The following is a 25382-nucleotide window of genomic DNA, read 5'->3' as shown; positions in this document are numbered from 1 at the left end:
TGTCCGGCTCCTTACTGCTGAGACCTATTAATTCCAGCATTTGGGAGGCAGAGGCAGATGGATCTCCGTAAGTTTGAGGCCAGCGTGGTCTACAGAGCAAGTTCCAGGACAGCCAGGACTACATAAAGAAACCCTGTCTCAAAAAAACAAACAAAAAACCCCACAAAAACAAACAAAAACAAAAAAACCAAAAACCTACCGCCAACAACAAAAAGAAACCACCCTAAACCTAATTCCAGCTACTGCTTACAACACCATGGTCCAGTGCCCCTAAGTCAGGCTAAACTGCCGAGCAGAGAGCAATTAGAACCCAGGTTATCCACCATGCAGGAAGGAACCTGCAGAGGGTACAGAAGAGTCTCCCTCAGCTCCCCATCCTTTGCTTAGCCCCTGTCCTATGGCTCTAAGAAGGGAGGACAAGGAGGAATGCTGGGTCTGACAGGTGTTCCTAAGGTGCAGGCACCCCACTTCCTCAGTATCAACACCCATTAAGACCCTGCTTCTTTGGCCTCTGGAGTTTCCTGCAGGGTCCCTGTCATCTAGCCAAGTATCTGGTGACAGCTACCTTAAGCAAAGAGGCACAGAACAGAGGGTGGCAAACATCCATCCAGCTGGACCCATGCCCCATTCCCACACTGTGTGAGAGGAGTGGACTCCCACTGTGGCTGGAGCAAGGGCAAGGTCTTGGACAGGTCTCTGCAGCCTTCTCTGAAGCTTGCATGGCCCTTCGCACCTATCTTAGCAGCCTCCCAAGAATGCAAGGGCCCAGCCAAGGACAACAGGCTTACTCAAGGAGAGCCCTGGATAATCCTGCCTGGGAGCACCTTGGAGGAGGTAGCCTGCTCCCTGTGGTGCTGGAAGTTTGCTTATCCCTGTCAGGACTGGGATCCCCACCTGACCTAGAAGGTTATGTGTCCTGCCCTGGGGGTAGGCAAGCATGAGTTTGAGCACTCATGAGAATGTATACTTCCTCGAGATAGTAGCTACCTGAGCCTCCCCTGGTGGTCTTGAGCTAGGTGGAGTTTAATATTCAGTACCTTTGCTTTGTGGGGCAACACATCAGAGCCCACAGCTACCAAGCCCTTAGCTTACACTGCTCTGGCCCAGTAAACCCCAGATGAGGATGGGGGAACAGCAGGACAGGTGAGCTGGAAGCTTATGTCAGCCCAGCTGGGCAGAAGTGGGGGGCACAGTAAATGGAGAAGCCAGATACTAAGCAGACAGAGCCTCAGAGGTACAGGACCTTCGGGTATACAGCTGCTGGCTGGTGAATTGGAGTACTTGTCCACAGGCAGCCTAGTGGTTGGTTGGACTGCACCCTCCGGTGGCTGCACACAGCACTGTTTCCTGAAGGACCTTGCTGGACATACTCAGCAGTCAGAGCTGACCTCAGTGCTTCCAGTGCTTGGGTGGTACAGCAGGACTGGCCCTACCACTGAACCCACCCCTGCTCTGCAGACCGACCAGTAGGGTGCATCAGGACCAGCCAAGCTTAGAGGACTGGCAGGGGTGTGGGCTGGCACACAGCTCCTGGAGTAGCACACCTCCAAGGTACTCACCATACAGCCAGCACCCTCTAGCCCTCGTCTGTCCCATTCACAGGACTCAGTTACTCTGCAAAAGGGCCCTGGCCTCTTAGGGGGCACTGAGGTATCAAGTCAGCTTTAGGTAAGGCGGTTGGAGGGGTGCTATCCTATGGGAAGTGACTAGGCAGGTAAGGGTCTCAGCCCATAGCGTCCTCAGGAAGAGCCCAGCCCTTTACATGTCACTGAGCTCTAGTGAGGTGGGCCACTGTTTCCTTGGTGGTCAGAACCTGTGTCTATACCCTGAGCTACATGCCTTAAGAGATAGCTGGTCCTGGGGCACATGCCTTTAATCCCAGCACACGGGAGGCAGAGGCAGGCAGATCTCTGTGAGTTCGAGGCCAGCCTGCACTACAGAGTGAGTTCCAGGAAAGGCTCCAAAGCTACACAGAGAGACCCTGTCTTGAAAAACCAAAAAAAAAAAAAAAAAAAAAAAAAAAAAAATGTCCCTAGGGTGCTTGGGCTGGAACAGGCTGGCAAAGGGTGGAGCCAGGTTCCAAGCTGCACTCGGCGCCTGAGGTCTGCCCAGGCCTTCAAGGGGCTGTGGGCAGTGGTAATGGGCAGATTTTATGGTTTTCCTGTTGGGAGAGGAACCTAGATCAGGAGAGCTATTGTCCCCAAACAATGGTCCTGGCTAAGACCCATGAGGGCAGTGGCCCCAGGCTTGTGGGACCCAACCCATCTCAACCATCACCCACTTTCAGTCTTCATCCTGACCTTGGGTCTAGCCTGTCCTGAGCCCCATTCTGCCATACTCCTTGTTCCTGCCGTCCCAGCCGATCCTGGATGCGGAGGAGTATGGAGGTGCTCCCCAAACATCTCCAAAGGGTTTTAATGCATAATGCACCTTGCATCCCAGCCCGACAAAAGCAGCACAGTGGTGAGGGCATCGCTGGCTCCTGGGCAGCAAAGCTGAGCTCCCAGGCTAGCCCTGCTGCTCAGACGGGGCTGACTGGCCCAGGAGGCCCCAGCTTGAGCCAACATTGGAGAAGTCTAGAGAGAAGGTCTAGTTAAGCCTGGTGAGCTGAAGGCAATATCCACTGCCATGTGGTGTAACTCCTGTCCCCCAATATGAAGGCTGTGAATAGCTATCAAGCCAGGCACCTGCCTCAGCAGAGCCTTAGGAAATTATCATGGCCTGATCACAAGCGTACCTTGGGGAATGGCCAGCCTCCCCTCCCTGCCCAGTGGAACTGGACTGACCCTTGCAGAAATGCCCTAGGGTAGGGGTAAGGGTCGGACTTCAGTGGATGGAGGTCCGGGCCGTAAGGATCAGCACGCTGTCTTCAGTGCCTGTGTTCAGAAGTGGCGTAGCTTGCTGAGGTGGTTTTCACACCTTTGAGCACTCAGCTAAGGAGCACTTGCTGGGCCCAAGAGCAGGGCTGCTGATTTCCACTGCTTTGAGCTACCTCCCAATTCCTGAAGAGCCAGGCACCACTGCCCTCATTACTTACAGACAAGCTCACTCCATAGGAGAGCAGTGTACTGCAACTGAAGTAAAAATGGGCAACAGGCCAGGCGGTGGTGGCGCACACCTTTAACCCCAGCCCTCGAGAGGCAGAGGCAGGCGGATCTCTGAGTTCGAGGCCAGCCTGGTCTACAGAGTGAGTTCCAGGACAGCCAGATCTACACAGAGAATTGGAAAGCAGATGCCCTGGAGGTTTAATCAAGTCTCTCCCCTATCTCAGCAATGCACACACTCACACTTCAATGACAAGTGTAATAGAAATGTTGAAAGCTGCCCTATGCCCATCACCTGTTGGGAGGCTGGAATAAGCTACTCAGGGCACCCTGAAGCCCCAGGACCTTCATCTCCCATAAGCCTTTTACCAGAATTGTTGCTCCAACCACACATGCGCGCGCGCGTGCACACACACACACACACACGCACGCACGCACGCACGCACCTGCACACACACACACACACACACACACACACACACACACACGGCTCAAAAATATGTTTCTCAGTCATTTGTGAGTTGTTCACTGAGCAGACACAGTAAAGTTGGTGGCATAGCAGGGAACAGCCAGACCTCCCCTGAGGCTGCTTGTGGGAGAGATTAGCACATGATGCATCTGTCTATTGACACGTGAGGAATCTAGCAAGCAAACTGGAGGGGTGTCATAGTGCTAGAAGCAGAGGCAGGAGGATCAATGTAAGTTCAAGGTCAGCATAGGCTATAGAGTGAGACTTTGAAACAGAACAAAAGTGGGGGGACCCTCTGCAGAATAGCACTCTGGCCTTCCTCTATTCCCCAAAGCGGCCATGGCTGGTAGGACCAGAATGGACCTGGAGAGCTGGGAGGCACCCTGCGTGAGCACAGGTTGTGGGGTGGAAGAAGACAGGGACTGCTCCGAAGTAAAGTTCTTGACAGAAGCTCGTGAGGATGTGTGGAGAAATGGGTTGTGGTAGGACTGTGTTCAGGGGCCTGCAAGGTGGACAGAGGTCTCCGAACAGAAGGATCTAGGGTGATGAGGTGGAATCAGGCTCAGCAGCCTGTGGAGGGCTTTGGGGGGACATCCCTGGCCGATGTGCCCCAGATAAGTTGCTGTTCAAGAACAAGATTTCCCAGCCTGCTGGCAGTGACTCAGATTGAGAACTTGGAGTGGGAGCATTGTCCCGGGCTCAGGCTGCACATGGCCATGTCCAGGCTGGATGGAGCACAGGTGTCCCGGGCTCAGGCCGCACACGGCCATGTCCAGGCTGGATGGAGCACAGGTGTTACACTCCTCTGTTCTAGTTTGCCTTCTTTTTGCTGTGATAGTTTTTAGTTTTATTAGATTTATTAATCTTATGTGGGAGTGTTTTGCCTGCATATATGTATGTACACCATGTGCATGCTTGGTGCCTGCTGAGGTCGGGAAAAGGTATCATCCCTGGATGTTACAGGTTGCTGTGAACCCCATGGGTGCCAGAGAGTGAACCTGGGTCCTCTGCAAGAGCAGTAAGTGCTCTCCACTGCTGAGCCATCTCTCCAGTCTGTTGCTGTTAGTTTAAAATGCTCACCAAACCCACTTTGGGAAGACGGGGGAGGGTTCATGTGGCTCACATGTCCTGATCACAGTCCATCATTGAAAGAAGTCAGGGCAGGAACCACGGAGAAACACTGCTTACTGTCTTGCTCTCCAAAGTTTGTTCAGCTTGCTTGCTTAGACAACCCAGTACCACTTTCCCAGGGATGGCATGGCCCACAGTGGGTTGGGCCCTTGGGCCCTCCCACATCAAATGTCAATCAAGAAAATGCACCACAGACATGCCTACAGGCCAAACCTGTGGGGCAATTCCTCAGTTAACATTGCTTCTTATTAGGTGAATGGTTTGTGTCAAGGTAACAACTAACCATCACCCCTTCTCCACTCAGGCTCAGCAGGCAGAGACAGGAACCCTGAGTGCTGGATTGCAGGTCTTACAGACAAGGGACTTCATGGTTAACACAACACAAGCCCTGTGCAAAGGAAGAAGTGCTTCCCCTGTAGGCACGAGTCCCACACAGCCTGTCCTTCCCCACTTCTCCCCGGCCTTTTGGATATAGGGGCCAAGGGCACTCTGTTCTCCCCAACCCCAGCTCCAATCTTCACACACAGCAGGTCCTGGGGTGTACTGGGTAAAGGGTACACTGTGGTAAAGGTGGAGGGTCAGTTTTGCCAGGGGTCAACATACCCCGGGGTTCTGCTAACAGTCCACTAATGTTCGGAGATAAGCCCATGAAATGCAGGCACTCAGGGTGGAAAGGGGCTGGGGGAGCCTTCCTGAGGCCTAGGGTGGGAGACGTATAGGAGTCACACTGGGACATCTTCCCAGAGCTGTGCCAAACGGCACACAATCTTTATCTAGAAGAAGCAGGTCTCCACATACTCTGGACCTGGGTGGCAACAGAGAGCATGTCAGGGTACGACTGATGAAGACATAGTGTGTGGGGAGGTGTGGGCAGGACCCCATGACAAGGGACATCATGGGTCTCTGTGGGTAGGAGGTGTCCAGAGATTGGGGTATCACACTTTTTGCAGAATGGAGCAGTCCAGCAGAAGCAAGGTCATGGCTCAGAAGTGGTGAGCCCAGCTGTGAGGGTCTTGGAGAAGAAGCCAGCTTGTTGTGAGACCTAATGGCTAGGCGCAAGTGCTGTGAAGGTAGGCAGAAGGACATGGGGCCAAGGAGTCCTCATGCTGGGCGCTGGGTGAGTCACCACTGACCCGACGTCCTGGCGCCAAGGTGGGGGAGCAGGCCACTTTTACAGCAGGAAGCCATGAAGGCTGATAAAGGGCAGAGTTGGAAGCCAAGGGCTTCCCACTTCCTGCAGACTGTGTGGTAGGGCTAGGAGACCTGTGGGCATCTGTCTTTGCAGACCTAGGTGTCCATAGCCTGGCCTGGATGGCTCACAAAACGGGACACATTTGTCCCATGGCTTGTCTATCTGCACCTTTGGATAGTGTGGCAAGAAAGGACCTGGTGAGTGCACGGTTATCTCGCACAGCTGCCAGGGGAAGGGTCTTCTAATCAGGGCAGTGTGGAGAAGGTGGCCAGATAGGCAAAGAAGGATGTGACAGGTGTATTGATTAACCAGGCGACGTCAGGAGTGCACAGGTACCCAGGAGATGGTGCACTCCCGGGAAGGGCACGCTAACCCAGTCTTCCATGTGACGGCAGATGAAGCCTACTGAGAGCCCCACCCAAAGTCCCGTGGTGACCTCTCAGTGCAGCCCTTCCATACCTCAGTGCTGTGCCATGCTATGGCCACAACCACCCAGCCTGCCCACAGGCAGAGCCACAGAGGGACTGCTTAGCCTGACCCTTGCATTGGCAGGGCCACACACCTGCCCTGTCTTCCAGGCACCGCGGCCTTAAGTCCTGGGACCCTGGCAGGTGGTCACCACATGGGCTGGCCTTCTCACCAGGGCTGCCAGCATAATGGTCTCAATGCAAGAAGTGGAGCAGACAGGCTAAGAGCGACTCATCAAGCCCTGGCACTCCAGCACGCTTGTGCCACTCCCGCGTGCTTTCCTTTCCCCAGCACCGGGCTCTTCCCTGACCCTAGTCTACATTGCTGCTGCTGCTGCATCCTTCTCTGCTCCCTTCTCCAAGAAGCCTTCCTGGCTCTCTTCCACCAGAACCGAGTTAGAGCCCTCGGGGGCTTCAGCAGTCTTCGAGGGTCCCTCTGTCCCCACCCACTGCATCCCGCCCTCCTGAGTTCGGGACTAGGGGTTGCGGGGAGGAGGAGCTGCTAGCAGGCCCGAACTTCTTGGGGTAGGGGCTGCTTGCTCGTGGAGATGAAGCAGGAAGAGCTGTGAGCTGTACAGTGCCAAGGAAAGCAGACCCTTCCCTGCCCCATCTGCCTGGGGTCTGCCGAGACTGGAAATGACCAGGGCCATCTCATTCTGACCAGGTATAGAGGTCTGTCTCAGTTTCCACAGACGTACAGCCTTTGTCCCTACTCCTGCCAAATTCTGTCCCTCCCCCATGACAGCTGAGCGCTTCCTGACAACTACAACAGATGCCTGCCAGGTATACTAATCACCGCTCTGTGGGCTCACTCAGAGCTGCCCCAGGTTAGGGTGGGGACTTGGGGGCTGGGTAAAAGGCAGTCTCAACTTCCCACCTCTCTGGAGTTGGCTCCAGTGTGAGCCATTCAGGCCTCCAGAGCAGTAGGAGGCCCAAGGAGTTTTCCAGATATGGTCCCAGAGGGCGCACATCGTCTATCTGTTGGATAATCCTCAATGTCAACAAGGAGCGGGAATATAGCCTGGTTTTATATGTCCTTGGCTTCACGTTGAGGGCAAGACAAAGGGCGTGTCAGATGCTCCCCTGCTGTGCGCATATACGCGGTAGCCAGCACGGCTACCCTCCAGCACCTCAACTCCTCGCAGAAAACCAGGCGATACTGCCTGCCACGCAGGCATCCATGCCACCCAAAATAATGAGAGAAGCGCAGCCCTGCGAGGATGTTTCCCAGCATCAACACGGATGACGTCTGAGGCTTTGGGAGAAAAAATTTTTTTCAAAACATCACACAAAACAACTCAAGAGCCGCACAGGAGCCGGGCGCTGCTCAGCGGTCTTAGTGCGGGAGGAACCCCCCCTTCCCCCCCCCCCCCCCCCGCCGCCAGCTGCCCTAGGGGCGGAGCCAGAAGAGGCGGTTCCGAAGCTGTGAACTGTGCCAGGCTCTGGGCGGGGCGGCTCCCCCACCCCACCCCACCCCGGCCCCCCTCGCTACCGAGATTGGTCCGAAAGCGGGGCTCGCCGACTTCCCATTGGTCCCCAGCCACCCACGCGCAGGCCCGGACGAGCTTTGGACGTCTCTCCGCGCAGGGCTTCTGTGGGTTACCGTGGAGGCGCACGGTGGGGAGGGACGGCCGCACAGCTCCGTGTCGTACTGGGCCGGGTGTGCAGGGTCTTATCAGCGCAGGCAGCTGGCGGCCTGTCCCCGCACGAGCTCCCCAGCCCAATTCAATGGCCATTGTCCGCCGGCCCCTTTGTTCAGGAGGCGGCCACTTCCTGCAGGACCGAGCAGGGGGCGGGTTGCAGGAAACCAGGATTCGGAGGCCAGCCTGGCCTGGGGTCCTGTCTCGGGGGCTCGTCTCCGTCCGAGGCCAGTTGGGTGGATGGGAGAGCCGGAATGTCTCCTGGAGAAGCGGCGGTGGGGGCTGGGTTCGTGAGATCAGATCCTATAGAGCTGGGGGAGGGGCCGAGGAAGGTCCCCAGACTGCCATGCCCCTTCCAGGTCTGCTGCCTCCTACTGATCCCGGGCGCGGGGTCACCGGCTCAGAGAAGTTAAGAACCGCCGTTTTGGATGGAACTCAGATGTCCGGGTGTGGAAACTCCTCTCCCCCTGCCTCCCCTGCAGGAACAATCCACTGGGACTCAACTGAGAAAGGGGCTGTGGTATGGACTGTGTGGAGTCCTCTTGTTGCTCACTCTCCTGAGTATTGCGGGGATCATTGGGCTGGCCGTGGTCCAGACTGCTCATCTCTGGAGGACCCACACCTGGCCAAGAGTCAGCTCTGTGGAAGAGGGAAGGCTGCCCTCTGGTCCACAGTCCACCGTGGTCCTTACCCAGCTGCCCATGACTAACAAACAGCTCTTTCAGGCCTCCCCTCTTCCAGGCCTCAGTCCCCAGTCAAGATCCAGGATCTCACGCAGACATTCCGAATAGGGATTACACACAAGGAGTTGGTAACGAAAGGCTCAGGCAAGTGGGCAGAGCTGCCCCTGCTGTCCAGAAAGCCAGAGTTCCTGTGCCTGGCCTGGATTCTTCTAAGACGCTAGGATATCCCAAAAACGACAGCAAGTGGCTGGGGAGATCAGGCTTCCCTGGGTTGAGAAGAGATTCCCTACACACTCACCTCAGTGCAGAGGGGGGCGGGAATGCTCAAGGTGAGCTGATGGGCACCCAACCAGCTTCTTGCCACACCCAACCAGATCCTTGCCCCTTGGGCATGTCTTGTCTATTGAGACTCTCTAGCCACGATGTGAAGCTGGTGCTGACGGAAGAAGACACGGGCAAACAGCATCCCACAGAGCAGAGCCCAGTGGCCCCTTACAAACAGCCAGCTCTCTCAAAGTCCCGGGTCCTCTAGGGATGGAAGCCTTACCATACTGACGCCTGTGAACAGAGCATGGAAGCCCTTAGTGTGGTCAGCCGGAGGCCACAAGGTCTGGGAGAGAGCACTTAGGCCTGAACTTGAATCTTCTGTGTTCCTTCAGGTTGTCTGAGAAGTCAAGATGGGCCATCTTAGGAGAGGGCAGGGCGAGCCCTGCCTGAGCCAGGGACCTGGGGCAACAGCATGAGCTGGGACCACAGTCAGCCCAGAAGAGGTTGGAACCATCATTCTGAGTACCGTGAGGTCCCGAGGAGAAGGGCAAGGATTGGAAGAAGGGAGGGCCATGGGAGCTTCCAGAGGACCTGGCAGATAAGTGGTCCTCCCGTACACTGCATTGGAAACAGACCTGGAGCGGCAGCCTGGTGGGCTGAGGGCTGAACCAGAGCTAGTGGGCTCCTGGAGCATGCCAAGAGGCAAGGTGTGCTGCCCGTGTGCCAGCTGTGGGCAGAGGAGCCAGGTACCCTTGCACGCTCTGTCTTCACAGTTGTGGCCTGAAAAGACGGCCCTGCATGGCCCCAAGCTGGGGGATAGCTGTCAGCTCTCCCGAAGCTGTACTCACTACTCCAGGGCGCTGCCCAGGTCTCTCAGGGCTGCATGCCACTCACAGTGGCTTGACCCTTCATGGGGTCCTAATGGCTGCCACTGCTCAGCCTTCTCACGTCCAGGGATGTCCACACCCCAATGGCCCCGTTTATTCTCGACCATGGTCAGTCCTCATCACAGGGCCCTGTCCAGAGAACAGTGGCCTTATCAGGACCAGGAGCCACTGGCCTCTCTCCCTAGACCTTTCTTTCGTCCTTGGATAATCTGCTGCATCCCCTCACTGGTTCCACCCAGCTCTTAGCACTTGAACCTAGGCTTCCACCAGGAAGCTCCCATGTCGTCTGCTCGCCCAGGTGATGCCTGGTGCTGGGATGGGGACCCAAAGCCCAAGAGGGCAGGGGCTGCCGGGAAAGACGGACCCTTGCTTTGCCTCGGAGCTGGGGGTGGGGAGGGGCTCTGAGGCCATCTCTTTCTGGGAGGTCTAAGCATGAGTCACCCCTTAAGGCCCAGGCACAAATGCAGGAAACTGCCATTCTATGGAACTATTTTCTCTCACCGAGGGAAAACCCGTCACACGCAGGCATTGTTCATGACCAGTGCTTTCCGGGTGGGCTCCTGCAGAAACCAGCAGGCCAGGGCTCTGGGCTGAACTGCTTCCCTTTGAGACGTAGGGGCGCCTGGAGGTTAAGAATGTGGGGCCCTGGTCCAGCCACTCGTCTGAGGTGACAGGAGCACGTCCACAAGAGGGGTGCCCTAGGGGGGTGGGGGCTAGACCAGCCAGGTCATTTTGCTGCCTGCACGCAGGAGTGGAGGGGAAGCAGGGCCTGGCCACTGCCCCCCCCCCCCACCATGTAGCTGGTCCAGCAGCTGCCTGCTCCAGCAAGTCTTGCAGACCCCGGCCCTCTGTTTACTTTGGCTCTTGAGTCTGCATAGGCCCTGTGGCAAGAGCTGAGCCTGTAATGACTGGGGGACGGGGCTGGGCACAAAGGTGGAGAGGGGCAGGGTAGGGTAGTGTCACCTGGCCCTCAGGTGCTCACCTGTAACTGAGGACTACACTTACGGACAGGCTGCCTCAGACACAAGCCCCTCGTAGGAAGCTGGGAGCGCTGGCGCCCCCTGTCAACACCCTTGGGGCAGTGCAGTGTAGAAGTAGCCAGTGACCAGGAGGGCTGGTCCCTTACCTGCACACCTCTTCTTTGGCTGAACATGCGCTCGAGTGTCTGGGCACCCCAGCAGGAGGAGGGGGCAACCTTTCCGAGCTCTATCCCCCTCCAAGCGTCATTTGAAGCCCAGATCCTGGCCACCTGTCTACAATATCCGTGCTATGGACTGTCCATCTAGGGACGTTCCTAAGCTGGCCAGGAAGAGCCTGGACCTCAGTTTCGGGTCAAAGATGTCAGCAGCACAAGAGCTCATTTCCATTTTCACCTCCATGCACAGACTCACTTGTGTAGGCCTATATGTGACCCTCTGGTGTCACCACACTTCCTGGGACAGAGCAACGGAGTTGATGAGGGCAGGTGAGGACCATCCACAGCCTGATAACATGCAGGGAGACCGGGGGCTCCTGGTGCCTGAGTCTACAGCACAGCTGTCTCCAGGAGACCCAGAGTCTACAGTGACATGTGGGGAGATCAGCTCACAGGAAGAGGCGGCCAGCTGGACAGAGCCCAATCCCAGGGAGGAAAGCAGCAGCGTGTCTTGTGTACTGGAGGGGCCTGCAAGGGACCCTGGGGCAGCAGCGTGTGTTAGAAGACATCTAGGGAAAGATCCAACAGGAGAGGGGCCCCCGAGGAGTGACTCAGAGCTAGATCACATCCTCACAATGTTTCAATGGGAGTAAAACACACAAATACAGCATTTACCATTTTAACCATTTTAAAACGATTTTAATTGAAAAAGTAATACATGCCCCAGCAAAATTCAAAGCAGTGCTTTATGTGTACAAAGAGAACCAGAGCTGGCTATCCCTTCAGCTACTCACCCACCGTGGGGCTCCCCTGTGGTGCACACCTGTTACCCCAGCACTTTAATTGGGAAGTCTGAGGCAGGAGGATTGGTGAAAGTTCAAGGCTAACTTTGATACCGCCAGTTTTCTTTTAAGGCACACCCAAAATTGACTGTTGTTGGAACTTTTTTTGTTTGTTTGTTTTAAGACAGTGTCTCATGTAGCAGATGCGGTTTTGAACTCCTGCATCGCCTGCCTCCACCTCTTCAGTGCTGGGGTTACAGGTTCCATTGTAATCACTTTGTTTGTTTGTTTTTTCCAAGACAGGGTTTCTTTGTGTATCCCTGGGTGTCCTGAAACTCCCTCTGTAGACCAGGGTAGCTTTGAACTCACAGAGATCCTCCTGCCTCTGCCTCCCAAGTGCTGGGATTAAAGGCGTGCGCCACCACTCCTGGCCATTGTAACCACTTTTAAGTGTACAGTTTAGTGGCATTAAACTCTCTTGTCATTGTGCTCATTGTGGCACACTGTCATCATCCCAAACTAAAATCTTGTCCCCCCGCCTCCTCCCCCAGAGACCCCTTCTATCCGCTGCGTCTATGAATTGGACTACTCCTGGGACCTCATATGAATGGAAGCACGTGGTTCTTTTGACTGGCTTATTTCTTTCCGCCTCAGAGGTCATCATTTGTAGCATGTGCCACAATTTCCTTTCAGGCTTAGCAGTGCTCCATTGCATGGCAGGGTATATACATCTGTACATTCGTGTGTCCATTCACAGTCGCATTCTGATGCACAGAGACTTTACATTTCCTCCTCCTCCTCCTCCTCCTCCTCCTCCTCCTCCTCCTCCTCCTGTTTGGACAGGTTTTCTCTGTGTATTCACTCTGTAGTTCAGGCTGGCCTCGAACTCAGAGACTGGCTTGGCTCTGCCTCTCAAGTGCTGGGATTAAAGGCGTGTGCCACCACTGGCCCCACAAGATTTTGCATGTTCATGACGTCCAATCTGACTGCTTTCCCTTTGGCTGTCATTGACGAGTTGAATGTCGTGAGTTTCTGCCCTTTTTCCCCCTCGGAGTTTTAAACCTTGGTTCTTTTGCCCAAGCCTCTGGTCCGTTTGAATTAATTTTTTGTTTGGTGCCTCGCAAGGCTCCAACTTCACCCTTTTGCTGTAGACACCCATGTCCCCTGAGATGCCTCATAGTCAGGAGAGGCCAAAGCCCAATCTCCACCCCACAGCAAAACACCACAACCTGCTTTTGCTCGACTGGCCTCCTTCCAGTTGTTTGGGCCAGAAAACCTGGCAATATCCTGATTCTGTGTCCTTCACTCTTCACAGAAGCCTGCTGCAACTCTTCACAGAGTCTGGCAGAGAATATGCATGCATGCCCAAGACGTGCTCAGGAAGGCTGAGGCCACGGCTGGTAGTATGGGACCTATTCCTCTTGAAATCTGCTCTGAGAGGCCAGAGATGATGCAGAGGACAAAGCTGTACTAGCGTGAGGGTCCCGGCACCCAAACAAAACCAGGGTGCATGTCTGGAAGCTCAGCTCCTGGGGAGAGAGGCAGGAAAAATGAGGTAGACAGTGGCAGTGGAAGACACCCAACAACTCTGAGGGGCATGCCTATTTACACACACACACACACACACACACACACACACACACACACACACACACACACACGGTATGTGATGGTGGCAGCGGGGGTGGGGGGTGGGGGTGGGGGGTGTCACACGGAGGACAACTATCGTAGAGTCAGTTCTCTCCTACTTTTGTGTGTGTTCAGAGATTGAACTCAGGTCACCAGGCTTGCATCATCAAACAGTAAACACCTTTATCTGTTCTGAGTCCACTGTGGTACAGCTCACAACTGTAATCCCAGCACTCCAGAGGCTGTGGTCAGGTGATGGGTTAGGAGTTCCAGGTGAGGTTGGGCAGACCCTCAAAACCACTGAGAAGTGTGTGTGGTGGGGTGGAATCCGTTTTGGAAAAAGTTCAGATGCAGAAAAAGGACAGCCACGTAGAGAACTTCCCAGCCTTAGCCCCACCCACTGGGGCCAGCACCGCTTACCTCTCTCTATCCTAGAAGTCACTTTGACTTTGGCCTATATCCCCAGCTCCTTGGCAACTCTGGCCCAGCCGTCCCAAGCAAATACACAGGCACTCAGAAGGTCCGGCCAGCACAGCACCCAGGCTCTTGTCCAGCACAAGGGAGGCAGGCAGAAGTGAGGTCCCACAAAGCCCTCAGTGGCCTACAGGTGGGTGGAACAAGCCCCTGGAGATAATCAGATAGCAAAGCAACCCACCAGTGCTGGAGGAAGCTGATCCCAGCTAGGGCTTTGTACCTGTTCACAGTCACCCTTCTACGTGTAAGCACATTCCAACAAGGGGTGCTGGGCATGACTTCTGCTTGGAATGGGGGTGGCAATGGAGAGAGCTGAGAATGGGTATTTCCCCTGGATGTCTGCTCTGCCACAGCTGACCCACAGGAAAACAGGGGCAGGGTCTCGGCTCTGTCAGGTTACCAGAAATGCGAGGTCTTTGTATTCCAGAGCTCCTTGGCCTCCCAGCCTTGACATAGTCCTTCCAGCCACTCTGTCTCTCAGGATCCTCATGGTGTATGGTATCCTTAAGTCTCCAGACCCACAGGCTACCTGTCCTCCCACTAGATAACACAGAACCCAGCGCCCACCTAGACATGTCCAGGCGATGGACACGGTCTGAGAGCATCTTCCATCCTTGAGCCAGCAGTGGGTGGACCATTTGTGTCCTACAGCTCCCTGGGTATAGGGCCTGCCCTACTGTGTGCCTGCTTGTGTTCACATGGAGCCTAAAGGGGCAAAGAGGATTTTGTAGGTGTGGCTGCTTGAAGGCCCTGAGATGAGAGTGGCCATAGTTATCAGGGGCCCCAGATGTGATCATATTGTCCTGTGGAGTTGTGGGCTCTTCCTGTTCTCCTGCTAGGCAGGCCCAGGTGCTCAGAGCGAGTGCATATGTAGCCGCCAGCCAGTGACACTAGGCCCTGTGACCTCCGCCTTCTCCTGCACTGCTGATGAACCGGCGACTGGTCCTTATTGTCTGCACACACCCTAGGGAGGAATGCAAAGAGGCCTCTGAAATGGGAGGAAGACACCTTTGGCTGGGGTGGGCTGCTAGAGGGGCCCCTGGTTGGTGGTCACTTGGACCTCCAGGACACTTGGTGGCCAGGCTTAAAGCTGGAAAGCACAGTGCTTTAGGAGGGGTAGGCGTGTGTGTGTGTGTGTGTGTGTGTGTGTGTGTGTGTGTGTGGTATGTGGCTAGTCTTCAAGAATGGCTCTTGTGCCCCATGTGCCCCATATTGTGAATTCCCCTCCCCTTGAATCTGGAGTGGCCTGGGCCTTTGGATGCATCTAGACTGACATTGTGATGGAGGAGTTCTGAAGCCCTCCCTCTCTGGCTGGGTGAATGTGTGCAGTGTGGTAAGGAGCAACATGGCCTCTGTGAAGAGAAACAGCCAGAGACAAGCCGCACTTTCTCTCAGACTGGGGGGCAGTCCAGGCCAGGTCAGCCTCTACCTGGGCTGGGGCTCTTCCTCTAGCCTTCCTACATCAGCCTTTTCTCTGCTGACTTTTCTACTCTCCCCATTCTGTATGCTCCAGTGATCGCCCTGGTTCCCAAGCTTGGGGAGGGGGGGGGCGTTGTTACTAACCAGGGGCAGGCAGGCATCCGCTCGGCTCACCTACCCCGGCGATCCCCTTTGATTCCTACCCGTTGGAGGCTTCAAGGACCACAAAGCCCTCCTCTACCCTACCGGGTTCTCATCCCCTCGGTAGGGCTTGGAGACCGGCCTGACCGCGCCTCCCTTGCGCGCTGCACTCCGCAGGTGCTACCTGCGCGCTGGGGCCCGCCCTCCGGCCCGCCCTCCGCGCGCACTGGGCATGCCCAGAAGTGCGTAGACGCTCCCGCCAGCTCCTGTCTGCGGAAGACTCTCCACTGCGCCACCCATGGAGCGCATCGAGGGGGTGACCGTGGGCCTCTGTTCCCGCTCGCTCTACCTGCGGCCTCTCAGGCTTCACTACCGCCAGGTGATCTGCCGCCCCTCGCGCGCCTCTCTCTCTGCTCACCCCACTTAACCCCACCGACTATGTGGTCCCGCCCCCGGGTTTGGCTCCGCCCCCGGGGCTCACGCCTCCGCCCCGAACTGGTTCTCTGAGCCCGAGCTCCGCCCTCCTGCTGTCCTGACCACGGGTTCTCAGACTCAGTTAACCTGGAATGGCCAAGGAAGGACGTTCGAGGATACTCCTCTTCCCTCCAAGGCAGATTGACTGGCCCTCCGTTTCTGACTGCCCGTCGATACTTTTATGCAGTTGGATCTCAGGGCAGGAAGAACTCTGGGGAAAGAAGCCCACCTTGGGATGGGAGACACCCTTCTTTGCTCATTCCTTCTAGCTCCTCCTTCAAGCCTTAGCGGAAAGGCTACTGCCTCCAAGAAGCCTCCCCAGTTCAACCTTTCCCAGCTCCCAGGTGTCTCCCAGAGCAACAGGGCCGTCCATAGCTTTCTCGCTGGCACCGTGGGGTACATAGTAGGCCCACAGAAAACCTTTGTTGAGCTTGGTTGCTGCATCCTCTCTCTCGTCTCACCCCGTGGTCTTCCAGCAGGGTGGGCCTTCTCTGCTCTGCTGGCCCTGTCTAGTCGGCCTCTGCTGACTTCCCTTCGCCGTGCTATCAGATGCACACTGCCTTCCTGACCTGATCAGCGTAGCCCTGACTGGGTTTCAGCCCAGGTCAAACCACCCAGGGCTTGGTGTTTGCCCCCCCCATCCTCCCTGTCACATCCATCCCTGTCACCAGGGTCCAGTGTGGCGGCCTCCAGCCTGAAAACCCCCCTGGCCCTCATGTGTTTGCTGGGCACAGGTCCTCCTGACCCCAGGACACAGAATTCCTCTCCCAGAGTGCAGCCAAGGGTAGTACAGGCTTGGGGGAGCAGTCGGGTTCAGCTGAGGGACATGGGGGCCGCTTTCCTTTTCCCTTTCACTGGCTGGTGACAGGGGATGGGCACTGTGGCCGTTCGTACACAGGACCTGAGGTTCTGGTGGGCAGTTGTTGGGAACAGGGTGGTCCAGGCTAGCTCTGCTATGGCCCCTGACAACAGCGCTTCCCTTACTTCCTGGGAAGTGCTGTGGGATAGTTTTGCAGCCTTGGCTGGCAGCCCACCAGCACATTTCCGCTGATGGGGTTGGTAACCAGAGCTCAGCTGAGCAGGCGGCAGCCACACTCATGGCGGTGGCGGGGGACGGGTAGCATTTCCTCAGGAGCTGAGGGGTACTGAGGCTGGGCTGTGAACTGCTTAGGGAATGGCAGCCTTTAACTGACGGCTGCTCCTGGCCAAAAGAGGTCTGGTAGACAGTCAGACCCAAAGCAGGGGCCCAATGGCCCTACTCAGCCTATGTCCACCTCGACATCCGAGGCCTGTCTGTCTCTCCCACTGCCAATGCCAGCTTCCCCGGCTCTTCCCACGGCTCTAACAAAACGTTTGACCTTGGGTCAAGAGGGTCCTTTGGAGTGATACTTACGGGAATGGAAGCTGTGAGGGTAGGCAAGACAGATAGGCTCGCTGCAGCCTGGGTGGGTAGCCTTCTTTGGAGCCTGCCTGGGTGGCTGGATGTCAGGCAGGCCCGGGCTCGCCTCGTGGGGTGGGGCTTCAACGGCCTCCTGGGCAGCCTGACCTGCCCAGGACATTGGCTCTCTTCTCCCCCTGGAAACCAGGCTGCTACCACCCTCCCAGGGTACCTCTGCCTGCAGGCTCGCCTCGGTCTTCCTGCTTTGGGACCTTCGCCTGTGAGGTGAAGCACCCATGCCTAGCAGTACTCTTCTCCACCTGTAGGCCAACACGAGGAAGCCCTTGTGGCGGCTCCTCAGCATCTCCCTCTTCGTTGCCCACCGCTCTGTCTCTGGGGCCCAGGCCCCTGTCTATTTTTCGGCTTGGATGGAGCCCCAGCGTCTGTGGTAGGCTGGCCAGGGCTCAGCTGAGTGACCCAAAGGTGGGTAAGCAGGAAGGGTTAGGGGTGGATAGGCTCCAGGTCTCCAGCCCCCAGACACAGCCTGTCTTACCACGTGGCATCTTGATGATGAAAGGGGGGGGCTTCCTGACCTGGTATACAAAGCACTGTTGACATCCGGTCTGGCTGTCCACTACTGCAGGGCCCGCCTTACCTGTCTCCTGGGTGCTGCATGGATCTAGGGAGCCTGCCCCACATGCAGGATCAGCAGGACTACGGGCTGTGTAAGAGGTAGCCTGAGCCCGCAGCAGGGTGGGGCGTGGACTCACCGCCAGGCGCACAACTTCGGTGTGAACTGTCCAGTGGCCCAAGGGGACGTCAGCAGCGAACACCTGACTTCTGCTCTGCCCACCTGCCATCCTCTCTGCCCCACCTAAGGGCGTCACACCTGCCCTTCCTGTATCCTCCTAGTTCCTTCCCACACCTGATGGCAACATAGGCTTCTGTAGTACTTTGTGCTCATGAAATGCCTTTCCTGCCCTTTGCCCGGGCTTTCTACCTTACCCTTCCCGGAACACCAGGCTACCCTGACTTCTGGGGAGACCTCATCTACCCCCACCTGCTGCGGCAAGTCCCCATTCCTGATGGGTGTCGGCAGGCAGCAAGCCTCCCTGCTGGGAGCTGCCTCAGTGGGTCTGTCTGGCCCATGTACCTCCATCTGTTGCTGGCAGCCGCTCACCCTTCCTGATTGCTACCCTGCCTCTTTCAGGACGGCGTCCAGAAGTCCTGGGACTTCATGAAAACACATGACAGGTAAGAGGGGCTGTCCTAGGCAGTCCCCCAGTTTCTGCTCTCCTTGGTGTCTTCAAACACCTCCCACCTCAACCTAGTCTCTGGTTCTCATGTCCGTGAGGCCTGGTGGCTAAGGAATGCAGGACACCAGGCCCCTGGTGGCAGGCTAGCCCTCCTAGGGCCGAAGAGGTCTGCTGATCTTTCTCCTCAGGATCCAGGGCGTGGGCTAATGCGGTTTGTGAGGGGTGTGACAGTTGGGAAACCGGCCAGCAGAGGCCTCCACTCTCCCAGCTGCCCAGCCTGTTTTCTCCCCCTGCCCCTGTTCTGTGAACTGGAACCTAGGCGGTCAGGGCCCTGGCCTGACTGCGCGTTCTTACTGAGCCTCATTCCCCATGCAGTGTGACCATTCTCATGTTCAACTCTTCGCAGAGAAGCCTGGTGTTGGTGAAGCAGTTCCGGCCAGGTGAGACCAGCTGGGTGGGCAGGAGCTGGGAAGGGGGAATCGCAGCGGGCTTCCAGGAATGCTGCTGATGCAGTGGTGGCTCTGGGGGAAACTGAGGTCCAGCAAGAGGTGCCGGGCCCAGAGTAATTACTCTGAGGTGACCACCATGTGGCCGCGCTTCCCCCCCATACCAGCTGTATATGCAGGCGAGGTGGAGCGCCTCTTCCCAGGCTCTCTGGCAGCTGTGGACCAGGACCAGCCCCAGAAGCTTCAGCCAGCACTGCCTGGCTCCGTGGGGGTGATGGTGGAACTCTGTGCCGGCATTGTGGACCAACCTGGGCTCTCACTAGAAGAAGTGGCCTGCAAGGAGGCTTGGGAAGAGTGTGGCTATCGCCTGGACCCCGCCGACCTGCGCCAAGTTGCCACGTACATGTAAGGAGGCTTGGCAGGGTGGGCTGCTACCTAGTGTGGTTTAAAGGATAGGAAAGACTATCAGGGAGTGGGTGAGAACCCTGTCCCTGAGGGTAGACAAGCACAGGACTGGAAGAGAATTGATGGACCGTGCCCCAGCTCCTAGGCTGGGCCAGACCTGGTGCTTTGGGGCTGGTGCTGGAGTATGCTCAACCCTGTGCCTCTACCCTGCAGCCTCGGCCATGTGGGGTTGGGCTCTGGGTGGCAGCTGCTGCCGACAGATGCCCCACTTCCTGTGGGATTAAAGCACCGGGCGCTGGGGGTGGGGTGAGTCACAGCTCTGTTCTCTGCCGGTGGCTCAGGAATGAGAGGGAAGGACAAGTCCCGGGGAGGGGAAGGAGGAGGGACTACCCCTCCAAAGCCCAGGTGCCAGCCACTCATGCCTCCCTCGGGCAGCCAACCAGGGCTACCTTATTCAAATGGGAAGCCACCCCTTGCCTCGGGATGTTGTGTGGATCCTTGACCACTGAGATCTTAGGGCAGAAAAAGGGTCTTAGGGTGCCTGTCACCCCACAAGGTTGAGCACCACCTTCTGACCACCTTTCCAGGGGCCTGAGCCCAACCTCAACCACGAAGGGCCAGAGTCCCTGCCACCTCTCTCCTGGCACTCTCCACCCAGCCAGGGCCCCCCTGCCTCCATCCCTGAAGACCTCACTCTGTAGCACCTAGCTGTGGTTGGACCATGTTGGATCCAGTGTTGACCATCGCCTCTGAAGGGCTGGTCTGTGTCCTTTTCTTTGTCTTCCATTTGGACAGACAGTGATTCCTGGATCCTTCAACTCCCAACACGACAGTGTTTAGGGCAGGGGAATCTAAGGAGCCTGACCTTCATAGGAGTTTGGCTAGTGTGTGGAGCAGACAGACGGGATGGAAGGAAATTGGCTTTTGGGGTGGGGGGTCCTGGCAGCTGTTTGAGGACAAGGGAACCTTGTCTTGAGAGGTTTCATAGGCAGGGCCTCTGGGCTGTGTCCTAACTGAAAGTACTAGAGAGCCGGCTAGTGATCATCCTGCTCAGATTTATATTTTGAAGAGGAGGGTGTGGCTGTGAGGAAGCATGACTGAGGGTAAAGCTAAGTGAAAAGTCGGAGCACCTGTCCCTGTGGGCCTCACTGGAACTGAACAGATCAGAGCCTACCCGCTTAATGGTTCCCTGGCCAAGACCAGAAGTAAGCCACTCACTCCCTTCATAGTCATACTGACTGTGGTTGACTTGTTGTGTGAATGACACTAGAGCTTGCCCAGGCTGGAGGCAGCCTCGAGCCTGACCAGACCACAGGCTGGAGCTGTCTCCCTCATGAGTTGGGGAACTGAGACCGGTGGCTGATTCCAGTCACAGGTGCAGGCTGTGACTGTCGGGAAAATGGGCCATCAGGTAGGGCTCTGTGGGGATAAAGAGGTAGATGGGCATGGTCAGTCTTGGAGCAGAGTGGGGGGTGGGAGGGTGGGTCCTTCTCTTGGGGGTTGGGAGGTCTTGAGTATCTCCCAGTTCTGCTCCTGCCTCCATGAAGTGTCCTGCTGAGAGATTCCCCACCTGTCCCTGTCTGGAACTGGGTTGGAATCTGCCCTTTTATGTGAAGAGGTCTGTGATCCCCACCACCACACCCGGTCTCTGATTTCTTCATGGCTCCCCAATCAATCAGGAGCTGCCGATATGGGCCGGGCTGGCTTGGGCCTTAGCAATTATGGAAGTCAGGCCCTGGTCGGGTACCCGGCAGGCATCACGGGCAGGGGCCTAATGAACAGATTCTAAGAGCCTATCACAGACTCTAGTTCTGCTTGCTTATGACCCCATGGCTTCTGCATATCCAGTCTATGTCCAGGGTCCTTGGTCTCCCACTCAGGGTCACATAAGCTTCATTCAGGGCTGCCAGCCACATCTGTGATCCATCCAGGTGCAAAGGTGGCACACTCCAACTCCTGTGGCTGTGGGATCGCGGCCACTTCCTGACTAGCTGTTGACCAGGAACCACTGTTAGATCTCAGTGGTGCCTGAAGGTCCCTGTCATGTGTCTCCTTACAACACAGCAGCTTGTTCTGGTCTCTGTTAGCAGAAAGCATCAGACTTCTCCAGTTTTGAGCTGGAAGCTGTTGTGTGGGTTCACCCGATTAGGCCAGGCCTACCTGGGTATCTCTCTTGGGATGAGTTCAGTCCGGTAGCCGAGCAGGGTCCTGGGTCCATGATGTGTGTAAGATGCTCTGACATTTTTGTTTTCCCTAAATGCCAGTCATCATATTCGTCTTGACCGTTGGATGGCGAGTCTAGTCTTTGGTGGCTGAGCCATCTCTCCAGCCCAATGATCAAAATCATTTCAGTGCTCTTTACATCCCTTTCCTAATTGGCGTGAGACACCTCCCCCTACCTCCGCCATATGATAGTCTAGTGCCAGAATGCATGCCCAACATGCATCGGGTTCCCCCACTCAAGGGGGCATACGTGACATGGATGTCCCCACTAGGAGTGGTATTTGGGAGGGGTGAAGCCACTCAAAGAGTTCCGCCCATCAGAAAGCCAGAGAGAGAGAGAGAGGCATGGAAGCAGGGGGGCTGGCAGGGTCGTCATGGTGTCTCAGCGCTCCTGTTCCACCTGACAGGTCTGGAGTAGGATTGACCGGCTCCAGGCAGACCATGTTCTACGCAGAGGTGACAGATGCCCAGCGAAGTGGGCCTGGTGGAGGCCTGGCTCAGGAGGGGGAACTCATCGAGGTGGTACATCTGAACTTGGACGAGGCCCAGGCCTTTGCCGACAACCCCAACGTCCCCAAGACTCTTGGTGTTATCTTCGCTATCTCTTGGTTCTTTAGCCACGTGGTTCCCCACCTGAGTCTCCAGTGAGACCTTGGGGCTGGACAGGCTGGTCCCGTCCACTCACCTTCCTGCCCTACACACTCAATAAAGCTTGCATAATTTTCACTGATGGCCACTGGGGTGAGGATCACTGTCTTGAGGGGCAGCAAGGTCTCCACACAAACCCCTCTGTTCCTCCTCAGACTGTGCAAGTGGACGCTCTGGGAGGCAGATGGCCGTCAGGGGGCTGGCGCAGCAAGCCTGGGGCTTGTCAGGTGGAGTAGCCAGCTCGGGAGGGGACCAGGCTAAGTGTCCAATCTGGGGCAGGGCCACCATTCCCTGTGAACGTGAGCTGTATCCGCAGGAATAGAGAGACTGAATGTGGCCTCAGATGAGAGGAAATGGGTACAGCCCTGCCCATTCCAGAGAGTGTATACCCCCTGATCTGGGCAGATAGAGGGTCTCTGCCATGCCCGGGCTTGGGCTAGAACAGCACTGCCATTGCCCGGGGACTCCGGGCTAGGGACACTCTGTATCTGGTGTCTCCAGTGCCCTCTCCATGACTTGAGGGGACCTCACTTGGCCTGTAGGACACAAGTAATGTTGCAGGCTTGGCCATGATGAGCATCTGGGGCAGTCATCTTGGTATGGGCAGCCTGGTCCTTGCATAGAGCTGCCTCAGGAGTGTGACAGCTCACAGCGCTGCTGGCCTTGCTCCCTGGCCTGAGGGTGGGGCCACGAGAGGCATGCACATAGCTCAGAGCCGTCCTCCAGGTCCCCAGAGTGCCTGCCGTGGACAAAAGGGCATGCTGTCCCACCTAGCCAGCCGCCTGGACCACAGGCACGTACTTCAGGCCGCCCTGTGAAAGGTGCCTTGGGGGACATCGGAGGGATCCGGAAGTTGGTCTGTCTTGGGTAAGGTCAGGCTACAGAGCAGTGGCCCAGCTGTGCCTTTCCCCAGAGTTTCAAACCCTCCAGTCAGCATCTTATAGGCCACGAGGTATCCTGGAGAGAGGCCCTCTTCCCCCTTGTAACTTAGTACAGTGGCACTCAGGTGATGAGCTGTCTGTGAGCATGTCCTGGGGCTCTGTGCCTCAGTGTCCCCTTCTGTGAGGCCAGGAGCTGAAGTGTTGGAATCCTAATCGGGACATTGAGATAGGGATGCTGAGGTGGGTGGGGTGCCCTCTGTCCTCCTACAGCCCCCTGCCCTGCCCTGGAGGATGGGGGGCACTGGCTTCACCCCCTCCCTATGCCCCATGTGGGTGTGACATTGAGGCACCACCCTGAGGAGGCTGTGGCATGTGGACTGCTCAGATAGCACCACCTGTATGCAAATATTTGTAGCAATTTAGGTGGGGCCAGCCAGACAAGCAACCACGGCTTTTCTTTTCTTCTTTCTTTCTTTCTTTCTTTCTTTCTTTCTTTCTTTCTTTCTTTCTTTCTTTCTTTCTTTCTTTCTTTCTTTCTTTCTTTCTTTCTTTCTTCTTTCTTTTCTTTCTTTCTTCCTTTTTCTTTCTTTCTTTCTTTTTCTTTTTTCTTTTTCATTTTAGGGAAGGGTCCCTAGGTATGTGGTGTGTGTCCAGGAGCTGAATACAGGGAGGCACAGTGATCCAGCTTCACCTTGATGGTCCCAGGACAGGAGTATACCCAGCCACTGCCATCTATGCCCTGCCCTGACATCCTGCAGTTGCCTAATGCCCACCATCGGAATCCCATGACCCTCAGGATTGCCCTTGGGTGTTCGCTGTCTGACGGGCAGAGTGGGGGAGGGCTCTGGAGGGCAGGAGGATGAGTTAGGAGACAGGGCACCTGGGCTTGGGTAAAGTCCAGTCCCTCACTCTGATCTGCAGCCTGGCGGGCAGGTCAGCAGGCACCACGGCTGGGCTTAATGGAGCTGGCATCGATTTCCCGGCTTGGGGTGGGGGGGCTGTAACCGGAAACTCCCCTCCCTGGCCGCTATATTTAGCATCACAGGACATGGGCGGAAGCATAGCTCACTCCTGAGCCCAGCCAGCTCCGTCCAAATCCTGGGCTGCCTCATCCTTCAGCCTGGTCCTGAGGCCCCTCTGTGCCTATCCAGCTCGAGCTAAGCACCCATTCAGAACAGGCCCAGACCTCTCGAGTGTCAGGGATCTTGGCGAGAGCCGCCAGGCGGGAGTCAGTCATGTCCAGTGGGTGATGAAGGCCTTCCTGAACAGGCAGAGCAGCTGACCCCGCAGGGTCAGGTCAGGGTTCCCCAGCCCCCAAGTATACGGTTTGAAGGGTGTGTGAGGCGACAGTTCTCCACGTGTAGGTCCCTCTGCCCCCGGCAATTCTGCCTGGAAGCTGCCAAAATCGGTGCAGGGAGGGGATTTCCAGGGGAGGGCCCCTCTCAATGCCAAGTGGCCACCTTTCACACCTTCAGCATCCGCTGGTCACCACCAGGTAAGGTTGTGGTGCCCAGGAGGAGGAGGTCATCACCATTGTGGTGATGACACCTGGTCAGGGCAGGTGTCACCCAGGTATTGAATCTACTGCCCTGAGAGTCTCCGGCTGTTCTTCTAAGCAAGGAGACCCAGGTCTCCCTGCTCTCCAAGGCATGCTGTTGGACAGACCCCCTGGGAGCCTGCGTACCTACAAGGTGAGTCCTGTGTCTTGGCCTGATGAAGAATCCTTCCCTGAGCCACTGCACCCACAGTTCTGAGCAGGGGGGTGGGAGTAGGCTGAGTCAGTCACACAGAAGAAGTCCGTGTCAGCAGAGCCCAGCTCTGCCTGCTGGCCTGTCCTCCCACAGCCGCCTGACAGCAGGAAACAGGGAGGCACACAGGGATGGGCTGCAGGGTTATCCCTGGGTTCTATTTCATGCTGACCCCCCCCCCGCCCCAGCCCCTGCACTGCCTGGACACCCTAGACACTGTCCTAGACACCTGTGCCTCTCAACGGCACCGTGGCATCGCCCTGACCTCCCCTCGCCCCCCTCCAGGCCACTGTCAGGGATCTCGATGAGAATGTAAGTCGTGGTGTGACACAGCCAGCCAGGCTCTTTGTGACTTCCCACTGGTCTCAGCAGAAGACTGCAGTATCACCGCCCACCTTGGTTTGGATATTTTGTCCTCACAAGCCCTTGTCAGGTTCTCTGAGCCCCAGAACCTTCCTGTGTTACTTCTACTCCTCATCTTGCTGCCCCACCCTCTGGGTCTCATGGGGCGTGGGAGTGGGAGTGGGGGTGTGTGTGGAGGCACCTGGTTTTAGACTCTTACG

The 25382-nt window shown here is 56.5% G+C and overlaps 1 protein-coding gene across 2 annotated transcripts; it reads left to right on the top strand.

The window, feature by feature from the left end:
- The first annotated feature begins 15581 nt into the window (after positions 1 to 15581).
- Positions 15582 to 22272, top strand: Nudt14 (nudix hydrolase 14). 2 transcript variants are annotated; one of them, XM_006988011.4, is made up of 5 exons: positions 15582 to 15739; positions 18423 to 18466; positions 18844 to 18908; positions 19082 to 19319; positions 21950 to 22272. In XM_006988011.4, the coding sequence occupies exons 1-5, from the start codon at positions 15659 to 15661 to the stop codon at positions 22188 to 22190; spliced, it is 669 nt and encodes a 222-aa protein (XP_006988073.1). In that variant the 5' UTR covers positions 15582 to 15658; the 3' UTR covers positions 22191 to 22272. The 2 variants fall into 2 exon arrangements, with proteins under 2 accessions (XP_006988073.1, XP_076407652.1); XM_076551537.1 differs by lacking the exon at positions 15582 to 15739 and adding an exon at positions 16006 to 17695 and having other exon boundaries at positions 17856 to 18466.
- The last annotated feature ends 3110 nt before the right edge of the window (positions 22273 to 25382 follow it).

Source organism: Peromyscus maniculatus, chromosome 14, assembly GCF_049852395.1.
Source record: "Peromyscus maniculatus bairdii isolate BWxNUB_F1_BW_parent chromosome 14, HU_Pman_BW_mat_3.1, whole genome shotgun sequence".
Classification (NCBI taxonomy): domain Eukaryota; kingdom Metazoa; phylum Chordata; class Mammalia; order Rodentia; family Cricetidae; genus Peromyscus; species Peromyscus maniculatus.
The sequence above is the reverse complement of the archived record's forward strand: the minus strand, read 5'-3'. Positions and strand labels throughout refer to the sequence as shown.

Excerpts from the sequence above, each read along its gene's own strand:
- Nudt14 (XM_006988011.4), top strand. The coding sequence starts at position 15,659 with ATGGAGCGCATCGAGGGGGTGACCGTGGGCCTCTGTTCCCGCTCGCTC. Across the intron at positions 18,467-18,843 it reads TTCATGAAAACACATGACAG|TGTGACCATTCTCATGTTCA; the intron begins GTAAGAGGGGCT and ends TTCCCCATGCAG. Across the intron at positions 18,909-19,081 it reads GGTGAAGCAGTTCCGGCCAG|CTGTATATGCAGGCGAGGTG; the intron begins GTGAGACCAGCT and ends CCCCCATACCAG.